This window comes from Cataglyphis hispanica, chromosome 10 (assembly GCF_021464435.1).
Source record: "Cataglyphis hispanica isolate Lineage 1 chromosome 10, ULB_Chis1_1.0, whole genome shotgun sequence".
Classification (NCBI taxonomy): domain Eukaryota; kingdom Metazoa; phylum Arthropoda; class Insecta; order Hymenoptera; family Formicidae; genus Cataglyphis; species Cataglyphis hispanica.
In genome coordinates this window covers 157,356-171,112 of record NC_065963.1, presented here as the reverse complement: position 1 = coordinate 171,112, position 13,757 = coordinate 157,356, and the positions used below count along the sequence as shown (strand labels likewise).

At 37.6% G+C, this 13,757-nt stretch overlaps 1 protein-coding gene and 1 pseudogene across 1 annotated transcript; both read left to right on the top strand.

Annotated features, from left to right (window-relative positions):
* Positions 1-387: 387 nt before the first annotated feature.
* On the top strand, positions 388-1,792 carry LOC126852454 (tigger transposable element-derived protein 1-like). Its single transcript, XM_050597294.1, has 3 exons — positions 388-607; positions 850-1,102; positions 1,201-1,792. Exons 1-3 carry the CDS (start codon positions 388-390, stop codon positions 1,790-1,792), a joined length of 1,065 nt encoding a protein of 354 aa, XP_050453251.1.
* A 10,279-nt stretch (positions 1,793-12,071) lies between these two features.
* On the top strand, positions 12,072-13,452 carry LOC126852289 (uncharacterized; annotated as a pseudogene).
* Positions 13,453-13,757: the final 305 nt, after the last annotated feature.

Here is a 13,757-nt window from a genome sequence, read left to right as displayed (position 1 = left end):
TTCAGTTATTTATGTTTTTAATTTTGTTAAATATTTTATGTATCCCTAAAAGGAAATGTCAGATATAAAACTAAAACGGAAGGCAATTTCTTTGGAAACCAAGATTAAAATTTTAGATCGCCTTCGAAATGGAGAAGGCTCAACTGCTCTTGGTAAAACGTTCGGTTTAAATGAAGCCACAATAAGAACTATAAAGAAAAATGAAATTGCAATTAGGCAATCGGTGATTTCTGGAACGAACCTATCTGTTAAGTCTTCATCATACACTAGAGATGCTGTTAAAGAAAAAATGGAAAAAGCACTCATAATATGGCTGGAGGAAAATGCCCAAAAAGAATTCCCGTAGACGGAAACAATATCAAACAGCAAGCATTAAGGTTCTATAAAATGATAAAAGACGAACAACCGTCTACATCCACACAAACAACTGCTGAGAAGAGCTACGTATTTTCTGCAAGCACAGGTTGGATGAGGGGATTTCTCCATAGGCATGCGCTTCATAACATAAAAATCAAGGGCGAGATTGCTTCTGGAGATCAGAAAGCCGCCGAAGAATACCAACTAAAACTTAAAAATAATAGCGGATGGTGGATACAGTCCAGATCAGGTTTTTAACGCTGACGAAACCGGTCTTTTGGAAAAAATGCCGAGAAGAACATATGTGGCCAAATCGCAAAAAGTGCTGGGGGTTTTAAAGTTGAAAAAGATCGAGTCACATTTTTATTGTGCAGTAACGCTTCTGGAGATCGGATGTTAAAGCCCCTGCTTATCAATCGTGCATTAAAGCCTCGAGCAATGAAAGGTGTCGATTTTGATACATTGCCGGTTAATTGGATGGCCAATAAAAAGCATGGGTGACGACTACAGTTTTCACAGAATGGTTCATTAAATATTTTGTGCCAGAAACTAGAAAATATTTGAATGAAAAGGGCTTAGAATTTAAAGTTCTTCTGTTGGTAGACAATGCACCCGGGCATCCTCAGTTGGAACACGAAAATGTACAAGTTTTGTTCCTGCCACCAAATACCACATCCCTAATCCAACCACTGGACCAAGGAATTATCGCAACATTCAAAACTTATTATATCAAACGAACATTCCAGTACATTTTGGACACTTTGGATAGGGATAAAACTCTAACAGTAATTGATGCCTGGAAAAAGTTTTCTATCAAAGATTGCGTTACACATGCTGCTTTAGCATTGTCAGATTTACGACCATCAACCTTAAACGGATGTTGGAGAGCAATTTGGCCAGAATGTGTAAAAGTAAAAATCCTGTGGAGAAAAATACAAACGAATATCCCAATATAATTGCTTTAGCACACGCAGTTGGTGGGGAGGGTTTTGATGACTTGGTATCTGATGACATTGATGAACTGATGATTGATAAAGTTCTTAGCGAAGACGAAATATTACATTTTGCCTCACAGAATGCTGATGTTATAGAAAGCAGTGATAGTGAAGAACCTGTAAAATTAACTGAAAATTTAATTCAAGAAGGGCTTCAACTTGCAAATAAATTAGGACACCATTTCGTCAAAAATGATCCCAATGTCGAAAGAGCTGCACAATTCCAACGTGAGCTGAATTCTTGTATGGCTCGTTACAAAGAATTATACAAAGAGGTAGCAAGAATTGGCGAACAACGGCTCATAACAGAGTTCATTTTTCAAAATGTAGATGCCGAACGAGCAAGAGAAAGTCCAGTTCAAAATTATTCCAGCGATGATAGTGAATGTATACGCGTTCGAAGCAAGCGAATGCGAATAACTGATGACGACAGCAATTAAATTTATGTTGTTGTATTTATGATCATCACTTATTCTATTTTATTTTATTTTTTACCTTAAAAATTGAGTAACCTATTCTTTTCGTTCACAACATAGTTTTTAGTTCCTGAACTTGCCATACATTTAATTTATATTACTTTTAAGATTAGAGTGCATATCTTTTTTATCATTAATTACTATGCTTGTGAAAATAAGCATTATATATTTGATTTAATAAAATAAACATGAATTCTTGTTCTTAAAAATTCTTGTTTTCCACTAATTTTAATAGGTTTTAGAGATTAGGAACAAATCACCCATTTTTGTATAAGATCAATGTCTTTTTACACGGTTTTTTTTTTACACGGCTTCTTCTGGAACCAATCTACCGTGTAAAAACAGACTCTTTTATATACATATATACATACTACATACATATACATATATACATACATATATACATATACATACATACACATATATTACACTACATACCATATATACATCACATATATATATATAGATATGAATGTCCATATCTTTCGGTTCCCCATCAGATTTTACCACTACTCCTACTTCATATTTGGACACTCCACTCTTAACTCTATCTTACCACTACCTCTCAACATCTGCAATCTTACATACTCCTATCCATTCTCTCTCTCTCTACACACACACACGCCTCTCTACCCTCTCTCCTCTCTCGTCCCTCTCTCTTCCCTCTCTCTCTTTCCATCTCCTCTCTCACTCCTCCATCCCTCTCCCTCTCTCCTTCTCATTCCATTCCTATCTCCTTCCATTCCATTCCATTCCATGTCCATCCATTCTCCATTCCTTCCACCCTCTCCTTCCATCCTTCCATTCCTCCACATTCCTCTCCTTCCATTCTCTATCCATTCCATTCCATTCCCATACCTTCCCTTCCTTCCATTCCACCATTCTTGTTCCCCTGATTCTTCTCACTGGATTCTCATTCCATATGATTCTGATCCATATCCTATCCATATCCTTCTCCATATCCTTCTTCCATTCCTTCCTCCTTCCTCTCCTCCATCTCCCTCATTCCATACCTCTATCTTCATTCCCATCTTTCCTCTTCCACTTCATCATCTCTCCTCTTCCTCACTCCTCCTTCCAACTCCATTCCACTTCTTCCTGCCCTTCCTCCACTCTCTCTCTCCTTCCTCACCATCTCCATTCCATTCCTCCTCCCATCCTGTCCTTTCCTGTCCTCTCATCCTCTCTCTTTCCACCATTTCTCCATTCCCATCACCGTCCACCAGTTTATCAGAAGCCATAATCTTCTTCCCCAATCGTCCTTAAATTTCCTTTTTCCCAATCCCCATACCTGACCCATTACAGCCGCGCCCTTCCTTAATCTATCTCTTATCTGCGCCTCCTGTCCTCCATTTCTCTGCATTATATACCCCAGATAAGCGAATTCTTTAACCTCCTCTATCCTCCTCCCCTTCCACCTCCAGTTTACCGTTCTTACTCTCCCTCCTCCTTTCCTAAACCTTAATATTTTTGACTTTCCTATATTTAGCTCTAATCCTTTCTTCTCCAAATAGTTCTCTAACCTTCCAATCATACTCCTCATCCCGTCCTCCTCCTCCGCTATCAAAACCACATCATCCGCGTATGCCAAGGTAAATATCTTCATCCCTCCTAGTGTAACCCCGCCCCATCCTCCTCTTCTCATTACCTCCTCCAAATCGGCCGTTACCAAATTGAATAGGTGAGGGCTCAGAGGGCATCCTTGCCTTACTCCTCTCCCTGTCCAAAAACCTGTTCCCAAATCCTCTCCCCTCCTCACTCTGTTCCTAGTCTCTCTTAAAACATCCTCGCTCCTTCTGACCAGTCCTTCCCTCACCCCCCTCTCCCTCATCGCTTCCATCAATTTCCTCCTATCCACCGAGTCGAACGCTGCTTTCAAATCTATAAAAAATGCCACTAGTTTCCCTTTTTTCTTCCCTAACTGTCTATTCACTAAATAGTTTAGTATGTAAATGTTGTCCATTGTCCCTAACCCTTTCCTAAACCCGGTCTGATTCTGCGGTACCAAACTCTTCTTTTCCACCTCCTCATTTAGTCTACCTGCTCCAGCTCACCTTATAAGCGTCGAGTCCGCACCCTATACTCTTCCACTCTCCCCCTCCCTTCTTTAATATCCTTCATTGCTCCCTCCTCACTCCTCATCCATCCTTCTCCCCTTCCATATTCCATCCCATTCCTCCAGGCCTTCCTCCATATTTCCACCTCCGCCATTCCATCCAAACCACCACTTTATTATCTTTCAATCTTCCTATCGCTGATCTTATCTCATTTCTATCTATGTCCATCTCCTCATCCATCCAAATTCCTGCTCTCTGCCCCATCACCACTCTGCCATCCACTCTTCCATTCGCTTCCATTCCATCCACTCTTCCATTCCTTCCATTCCTTCCATTCCCTCTCCTTCCTTTCCTTCTGTTCTTATTTCCTTCCATTCCTCTCCTCTTTCCTCCTTCCTTCCTTCTCCTCCATCTCTTCCATCCCTTCCATCCTCTCTTCCACTCCATCTCTTCCTCCTCCACTCTCTTTCCTCCTTCCTTCATCTTCATCCTCCATATTCCTTCCCCCTCCCATCCATTTCCATTCCTCTTCCCTCCATCCCTCCTCCATCCTCCTCTCTTTCCTCTTCATCCATACTATTCGATGGTGATCCAGTCCATTATCCTATCCACCTGTTTATCCATCCATCCTCCATCTTCCTTCCATCCCATATCCACCACCTTCCGTCCATTCGTCCATTCCCTCTCCATCCTCTGTCCATCCATTATTCTCCATTTTCCATCCTCTCCATCTCCATTCCATTCCTCCTTCCTCTTCCATTCCTCCCTTCCTCCTGTTCTCCATCCATCTCCATATCCATTTCCTTCCTATTCCTCCATCCATTCCATTCCTCTTCCCTTCCTTCTATATCTCCTCTCATTCTCCTATTCCATTCCATTCCTATCCATCCACTTTCAGCATTCCTCTCATCGCCTCCATCTCTTCATCTTACCTTCCACTCCATTACCCTTCCATTCTATACATCCCTCCATTACTCCTCCCTCTTCTTCCATCCTTCCATTTCCATCCATGTTCCATTCCATCTTCCATCCATTCCATCCATTCCCTCCATTCCTTATCCACCATTCCATCCATCCTCCTCCTTATCTCCTTTCCATTTCCATTCCATCCTTCCTTCCTCCATCCATCTCCATTTCCATCTATCATTATCTTCCATACCTATCCTTCCTTCCTTCTTCCTCCTTCCTATCCTTTCCATCTCATTCTCCTTTCCTTCCAGTCCATCCTCCATTCCTTCCTACCTTTCAACAGTTTCTTTTATTCCAAACCTCCATCTTTCTCCTCATTTTTCCATTCACTACCACCTTCCTTCCTTCCTCCACCTCCTCCTACTTCCATCTCATTCCTTCATTCCATTCCACTTCAATTCTTCCACTCCATCCTTCCTTCCTCCTTCATTCCTCCTTCTCCATTCCTTCCATTCCTTCCTTTCCTCCATTCCTTCCTTCCACTCCTTCCATTCCTTTCCATCTTTCCATTTCCCCTCCTTCATTCCATTCCATTTCCTCCTTCCATCCTTCCTTCCTTCCACCTCCTATCCTCTCCTCCCCCTCCATTTCCATCTCTCCCTCCATCCTCTCCTCCTTCCTTCCATTCCTTCCATCCCTTCCTTCCTCACTCACTCTTCTATTTCTTCCAACCTTCACCATTCTTTGCTCCTTCTCCTTCTATCCTCCTCTTCATCTTTCATTAATCTGACTTTTCCTCTTCTTAACACTCTTCCTCCTCCATGTCCTCTATTCCATCTCCTTCACTTCCTTCCTCGCTTCCATCGCATCTCCTCGTTCCGCCTCACTGCCTCTACATTCCATCTGCAGCTCCACTGTTCCACTTCACTGCTTGCCTTACATCTTAGTCCCTGGCAGCGCCTCCGCTTTCATCTTCCTTCCACTCTTTCTCACGCTTCCACTACCACTCTTCCTCTCTCATTCCTCATCCTTCCTGCCCAAATGCGTCAGCCATTATTCCCATCGACTCCGGGCAGATCCTACATTATATATATATATATATATATATATATACATATACATGGTATATATATATATACATATACACACATATATACATATAATTGGTAGCGGGTGGGTACTCCCTCACGACCCCGGTGTTGGACAGATCTGCTTCAGGGACGCGACCCTGCCCACGCGAGCTCTGACTTTCTCCAGGCACCAGGTGGAGATAGTCAGATCCTATCCTAAACTTCCATACACTCACATTTTATCCCCTCCCATCCACCCACCCTCCCCCTCCCCTCGCCAACCCGTTTGGCCAACGTGGCGAGTGTATGGCTAAATACCCCGTATGAAACGTCTCAATCAACAAAGGCCCTCAGTCTCCGGCAGTCCAACGAACCTCGGCTACGGTAGCAGCCAAGGAAATCAGCGGACAGAGGGTGCTAAGAATCCCCGGATAAGATCAGGCTACCAACAACCAAAGACAAGGCAAGGACAACGGAAAAAGCAATTATTCATATCTACCTACAACACCAGAACCTTATCGTCGGAGGAAAAACTTACCGAACTTGAGGAAGAGCTTAACCATATAAACTGGGACATAATGGGAATATGCGAAGTCAGACGCAGAGGTGAACAACAACTGGTCCTTAAATCAGGACACCTCTTCCACTACAAAGGAGAGGATGAATCGTCGGATGGAGGAGTTGGTTTTCTTGTCCATAAAAGACATGTAAAAAACGTAGTGGAAATAAACAGCTTTAGCAGCAGAGTTCTCACTCTCACACTTAAACTAAATAACAGATGCAAACTAAAGGTTATCCAGGTTTATGCCCCCACAAGCACATATCCCGACGAAGCGGTGGAGGATTTCTACGAGGATGTATCTAGAGCCATGCGAAAATCACCAACAAAATATAATATCCTAATAGGAGATTTCAACGCCAAACTTGGCAGTAAGAAGGATGACTCAGAGTTTGCTATGGGGCACTACGGATATGGAGAGCGAAACGATAGAGGTACTACAATGTTGCAATTCCTACTACACGAGAAAATGTATGCCATGAATTCCTTCTTCAAGAAAAAGCCCCAGAGGAAATGGACATGGCACAGCCCCGACGGTAACACAAAAAACGAAATCGATTACATCATCACAAATAAACAAGATATAATTCAGGATGTTACCGTAATAAATAAGTGCTCAATAGGAAGTGACTACCGAATGGTCAGGGCAAAAGTTAACATCAACATAAGAAAAGAGAGGAGGAAACTAATACCACAAACGCATGTCAAAAAGTGGACACATATCGAAGACCCCATACAGTACCAACAGCACATCGACCGAAGCTTAGGTTACCTTAAGGAGGTAAAGACAGAAGAAATCAACATTGATGAACTTAGTAAAGAAATCACGCACACATTAAAGATGGCCCAAGAAAAATTTACCTCTAAAGATAAAACAAACAAGGGAAAACTAAGCAAGGATCTCATGACACAGAGAAGAGTACTAAGAGAAAGTCCCACTCAAAACCAACCTACATTGAAACAACTAAACAAAAATATCTCAAAGGCTGTAAGGAAGGATATACGTAAATACAATACGGATGAAATCATTAGGGTGATAGAGAAAAATAAAGGTATAAAAATCCTAAACAAAAATCTTTATGGTACTAAGAGGAGTGTCTGCAGACTAATGGATCAGCAGGGTAATGTAACATCAAATAAAGAAGAAATCCTAAAAGTTGTTGAACACTTTTACAGAACCCTCTACAGAGAGCGAAACTTGGAAGAAGAACATGCGCGAATCCCCCACATCCAAAATCAAGGATCAGAAGACATCCCTGAAGTAACCATAAACGAAGTAGAAAATACCCTTGCCTCCATGAAGAACAACAGGGCACCTGGTGAAGACCAAATAATATTAGAGGCCATTAAAGCCAGTGGAAAATCTATGATGTGCACCTTACAAAAATTGTTCAACGCATGCATCTCCAAAGGGATCACACCTACCCAGTGGAATAATGCCGTCATCATTCTCATCCGCAAGAAAGGAGATATTGCCAATCTTACCAACTACCGGCCTATTAGTCTGTTGTCCCACATTTATAAGTTATTTATGAAGATTATTACACAACGACTAACACCAAAGTTGGACTTCTATCAGCCAAGGGAACAGGTGGGCTTCAGAAAAGGCTACGGAACAAATGACCACCTGCTGACCGTTAAGGTCCTTATTGAAAAGGCCCTAGAGTACAATAAGCCGCTAATCCTTATTTTCATCGACTTCCAGAAAGCCTTTGATACCATCAACCAGAGAGCCATGTTGCGAGCATTGGCAGAATGTAGGATTGATTATCGGTATATTTCGCTTATAAAACATATATACGACAATGCAACATCATGTGTCAGACTCCATCAAGATACAGACACATTTCCAATGGAACGGGGAGTCCGTCAAGGCGATAATGTATCACCAAAGCTGTTTACTGCTCTGCTGGAACTCGCTTTTAAACAACATAACTGGGATAATCTGGGAATTAACATTGATGGAGAATACCTTAATCATTTGCGATTTGCGGACGATATCGTGCTCATAGCGGACCGTCTCGATGATGCCCAAAAAATGGTAGATGACTTAAACAATTCTACACGGCTAGTGGGACTCAACATCAACTTCTCAAAAACCCAGTTTATGACTAACTTAGTACCCAGCACAGGTATATTGGTGGAAGGTGTTCTAGTAGAACAGGTGGAATCATATAGGTACTTGGGCCACGAGATTAGGATTGGTAGGGACAATCAAACCAACGAAATAATCAGAAGAATAGGATTGACGTGGGCGGCCTTTGGTAAACTGGGTTACATATTACGATCAAACATTCCTATTTGCTTAAAGAGAAAAGTGTTCAATATGTGTGTCCTTCCCGTCTTGACTTACGGAGCAGAAACCTTGACACTGACAAGGAAAACCATCTCAAAGATACAGGTCGCCCAAAGACGTATGGAGCGGTCAATGTTGGGGTTGTCATTGAGGGACAGAGTACCAAATGCCGAAATACGACGAAGGACAGGAGTTGAAGATGCGATCCAGAAAATCACAAAACTCAAGTGGAATTGGGCAGGCCACGTCGCTAGAATGTCGGACCAAAGGTGGAACAAAAAGGTGCTTGAATGGCGACCCAGAGCAGACGCCTACCGCAGCAGAGGTCGTCCCCCGTCGCGATGGACCGACGATATAAAGCGTATTCGGGGAAACTGGATACAAGCGGCGCAGGACCGCGAATATTGGGTGACACTACGGGAGGCTTACTTCCAGCAGTGGACACGTGTACAGACTGAATGATGATGATGATGATGATACATATACATATATACATATATATATACATTATATATATATATATATATACATATACATATATATATATACATTATATATATATACATATATATATATATATATATATATATATATATATATATATATATATATATATATATACATACATATATATATATATATATATACATATATATATATATATATATATATATATATATATATATATATATATATATATATATATATATACATATATGCTCACTGATAATAACTGTGTGTGTGAGTAAAGTTTCAAGTCTGAAAAGATCTTGTTTTTTTTTTTCCATATCAAATATATTTCATGCCAACTATTTCTGTGCAATGGTTACTGCGAAAATTCTTTTTATTAAATTATTCATTAAATTAATAAGCTGTTTTAAATTTAGATAAATATCAGAAAATCAACGAATAAATATAATATTACTTATGTAATATTACTAATATTACAAAATATGTATATTACTTATATATATATATATAGTGCACGATATTACGTGGACGCGCGAGCGAGCGTGCCGCAAAAAGTTAACGCGCAAAATGAAACAGACAGACAAACTCGCGAGTATCGAAACACCGGTAAATCTAGGACGATCATACTATGTACACTATTATTTACAAGACTTTTTGCACGTTTCATACGACTGTAATCGTAATTCGCACGCGACAGATAAACAGCGATATATCGTCTGTCTCGGAAAATCCGGTCACGTAATGGCACTGAAATATATGAATATCTCACAAAACTAAAATCAAATTTCTGTAACTCTCGAGTATAGCGTACACGAGTCGATTACTCAAGCGGAATGCACGGAGCTCGGTCGTGGGCTCACTTTTATTAAGTCACTTCCTTCTCGAAGGATCCAGAAGATTCTCAAAATTTGCGTATTTTCGCTGACCGTTTTTATGTGACTGCCGTAATTTACTTTCCGGATCTTTCGCAAAGGATGACGCCGTTTATTTAGATCGAGCCTTTTCGTCTCGGCCGCGAAAAGGCCGCCCCCGATTGGGCGGCAGTGCCGACGGCTCGCAATCATGCGATAGGCGCGCAATAACGACATGCCGAATGCTTCGATTCGAGCGCATGCGGCGATGACATGTCGCGCGATAATTGCAAGCCGGTTATCAACAAATAGCATAATCTCAACATATATATATATATATATATATATATATATATATATACAGGATATGTCATTTTAATCAATACATGCAAATATCTCGTAAAGCAAGCAAGATGGAAAAAATGTTTTATACAAAAGTTGTAGGGTTCAGAGGACACCTGATGGTGAGCTCTGAACCCTTGACGCTGACCTTGGAGTCAAATTTAGGGGTCATTTTAAAACTTGATTTTCTTAAATGGAATCACCAACTTCTCATATTATATTCTTGTAACTGGTGTCAAGATCTTTTCAAAGCACTATAATAAAATACTTTTTCATAAAGTACTTCTTGAGTTATGAGACAAAAAATCGTATGCTGCGCGTTACACGGCACCATTTTAAATTCTATTTCTACTTTTAGCGCTACCCTAATAACGGCGTGAACGTAGTAGTTTTCTATTCTCTTTGAGGTGCTTCATTAGCGCTAAGCTTGCGCAAAACTCCAAAGATGAAATGAACATAAAACATTTTCTTTGTTGAACGGAACTAATTGGATAAAGTTCCGAAAAGTACTCATCTCTGATTTTTATGAAACTCAGTATTCTTACATATATTGACGCGCTGATTACGAATATCATAGTGAAAATTGGCGACTACTTGATTTTCATGATAAAAACCATGAAAAACCATGATAAAAATTATAGTTTTTTACGTTTATCTCAGTAAATACGAAAAATCATGATAAATGTTTTAGACAAAAGTTTTAGATCTCACAGAGGTAAACATATTAGGTTCTTTACATTTTCACGTACGAATAATAGTTTTCGAGGAAATGGAGTATAAAGACAGTAACAGCGTTAACACAAAAATCCTAGATAAATATGCATATTAGCGAATACTATTATGAGTGAATACTTTTCGGAACTACATCTAACTAATTCGCGGAAACATATCCGCGAAACTATCTAGTTCCATTGATTCACTGACACCTTTACGTTAAAAAAAGAAAGGATTGAAATTTTCCCTAATCTTTCTTTAGTTCTAAGATCTTTCTTTTATTTCTAATAAAGAAATATTTCCATCCTTCTTTTTTCTGATCACTTTTTTTTTGTAGAAATTATCAGAACTAAATTCAGATACTGATTTAATTGATTCTTTAAGTAATAGGTTTTGTAACTAATTAGTTTTTGAAAATGATCAAAATAAATCAAACTTTGTACAGTATAAACTTTTATTTTATTTTGAGAGTTACGGTTTTAATTCTACGAAATATTTCTTGCTTAACAATAGTTTAAAACATAAAAAAACAGCTTAACAATAGTTTAAAACATAATAAAAATTTTCCTTCATATTAACAAGTATCTAAAAAATGTATTTTCTTCATATTTGTTTTAACAATCATATTTACTTATTATTTTGACTAAAAAACAAAAATATAAACTGTTATTCGTATTAAAAAATAACCAAAATAATGTCTTTTGTTCATAGAATAAATAAATATTATTGTCAAATCGAATATGATTCGATTTGACAATAATATTTATCTATTCTCTTTATAAAAAAAAAAAAAAAATAAAAACTTTTCTTTATATTCAAAAATAACTAAAAATAAAAAATTTTCATCATTTAAAAAATAACTTGAATAATGTATTTTCTTCATATTTTAACAATAACGTTGACTTATTATTTTGACTAAAAAGAAACAAAGATTAAGGGCCGCACAAGCTCTTCCGCAACGCGTTACGTTACGTTAAATACTGATCGTAAACTTAAATTTATACATAACTTTAAACTTTAATCAACGCACAAAGAAAACTGTGACCATAACAAAAAGAAGAAAACATAGTAAAAGTGATCAGAGCGTTATCATATATGAGGTAAGTGTAAAATATATTTTATAGTAAAAAGGTTTCGTAAATGATTAATTTAATAAATTAATATTCTTATTCATATTTATAACTTTATTGTAGTAACTTATTTTTGCATGTATTGTTACAATATAGTAAATAACTTCTATTTTCTAATAACCATATCTATCTGAGTTTTTTTATTTTCGATATTATATTTATTTTGTTATTTACATATAATTCTAATTTAAGATATTATTCTAATTCTTTTTGATATGTTAACGTTACATACTTAAAGATTTTAGATAAAAATAAAGTGCAAAAGCTGTAAAACATGGATCATCAATATATTTGGAATGAAGAATCGTCAGACACGACAAGTGAAGAAATTATCATTGAACCAAATACTGAAAATGTAACTGATATCAACATCTATGTTCCAGAAAAAGTGTGTGATGATTATTTAATTGAACTATGCAAAGAAAGAAAATTCTTGTATGATAATAAAAAAAGAATAACGACCTTAAGGGAACAATATGTAAAGTTGGAGAAAGAATAGGATTTGAAAAATGGAAGTGCAGGTTGTAGTAAAAAGAAATCTTTTATCGCAATTATATTTTTTAAATGAATATGTTCAAATAAGACGGTCATTGTTTTATACATAATTTTTTACATACAAATTTCTATATATTAACATTCATATTTATACTAAATGCTTATCTTAATTTTGTTAAACTTTTTTTATAGAACTTTATCAAATCTGAAAGAAAATGAAAATGTACAAATGTCTACTCTTAATAAGAATGCAGCTGCATTGCAGGAAATAAAAATCGAAGAAACTAACAATTTTAATAAAAAAGAGTCTGAAAAATCTTCCTCAAGCCAGGATAACACTGAATATGATTTAATTAAAGATTCTTTTTATCAAAAACCACGCAAAATAATAAAAAAAAATTCTGCAAAGAAAAGCAATGAAGATGTTGACACTTTACGAGATTTAACTAATGCAGCTATTAATATTTATACTCAGCTACAATCGAATCCAACAACACAAGGAATTGGTTCTAAATCTGCAGAATAAGCTATTGCAGAATTTGTTAGTTTTTCTTTACAAGGAATGGAAGAGCCAGAACGCAGTATAAGACGAAACAAAAATTTCAAGATGTCATACAACCTTGCTTTACAATGTAACATCTACTTTGTAAAACGAGGTCCACCCTACCTACCGGTGGAATAAATTTCTTTCGCGAGCCGAAAGTCCCCCTTGCACCCCTTCCCCGCCGTGTGTGTGTGTATGTGTGCGCATACGCGCGCGCGCGTACTTCCTGTGCATGCATGTACTTTGATATATTTCAAACTTTAAATAATTAATTAAAAATTAATTATAAACTAACAAACAAAAATAAATGCACTACAATCATCTAAAAACGAAATACAACTGATTTCACACATAATTATTTAAAAAAAGTGTTAATCGTCAGTTAACAACATACGAATTGTTAATTTTTTATAAAAAATGCAATAAATCATAAAAATAATAATGAAGTGATATAAAGCAATTAAAGAGAAATCGTTTTATGATGGATAAAC

What these genes read in the sequence shown, in the direction of transcription:
- LOC126852454 (XM_050597294.1), top strand. Translation starts at nt 388, where the DNA reads ATGATAAAAGACGAACAACCGTCTACATCCACACAAACAACTGCTGAG. An exon ending in GTGGATACAGTCCAGATCAG is followed by an intron (nt 608 to 849) that starts GTTTTTAACGCT and finishes GCCAATAAAAAG; the next exon opens with CATGGGTGACGACTACAGTT. An exon ending in TATATCAAACGAACATTCCA is followed by an intron (nt 1,103 to 1,200) that starts GTACATTTTGGA and finishes ATGCTGCTTTAG; the next exon opens with CATTGTCAGATTTACGACCA.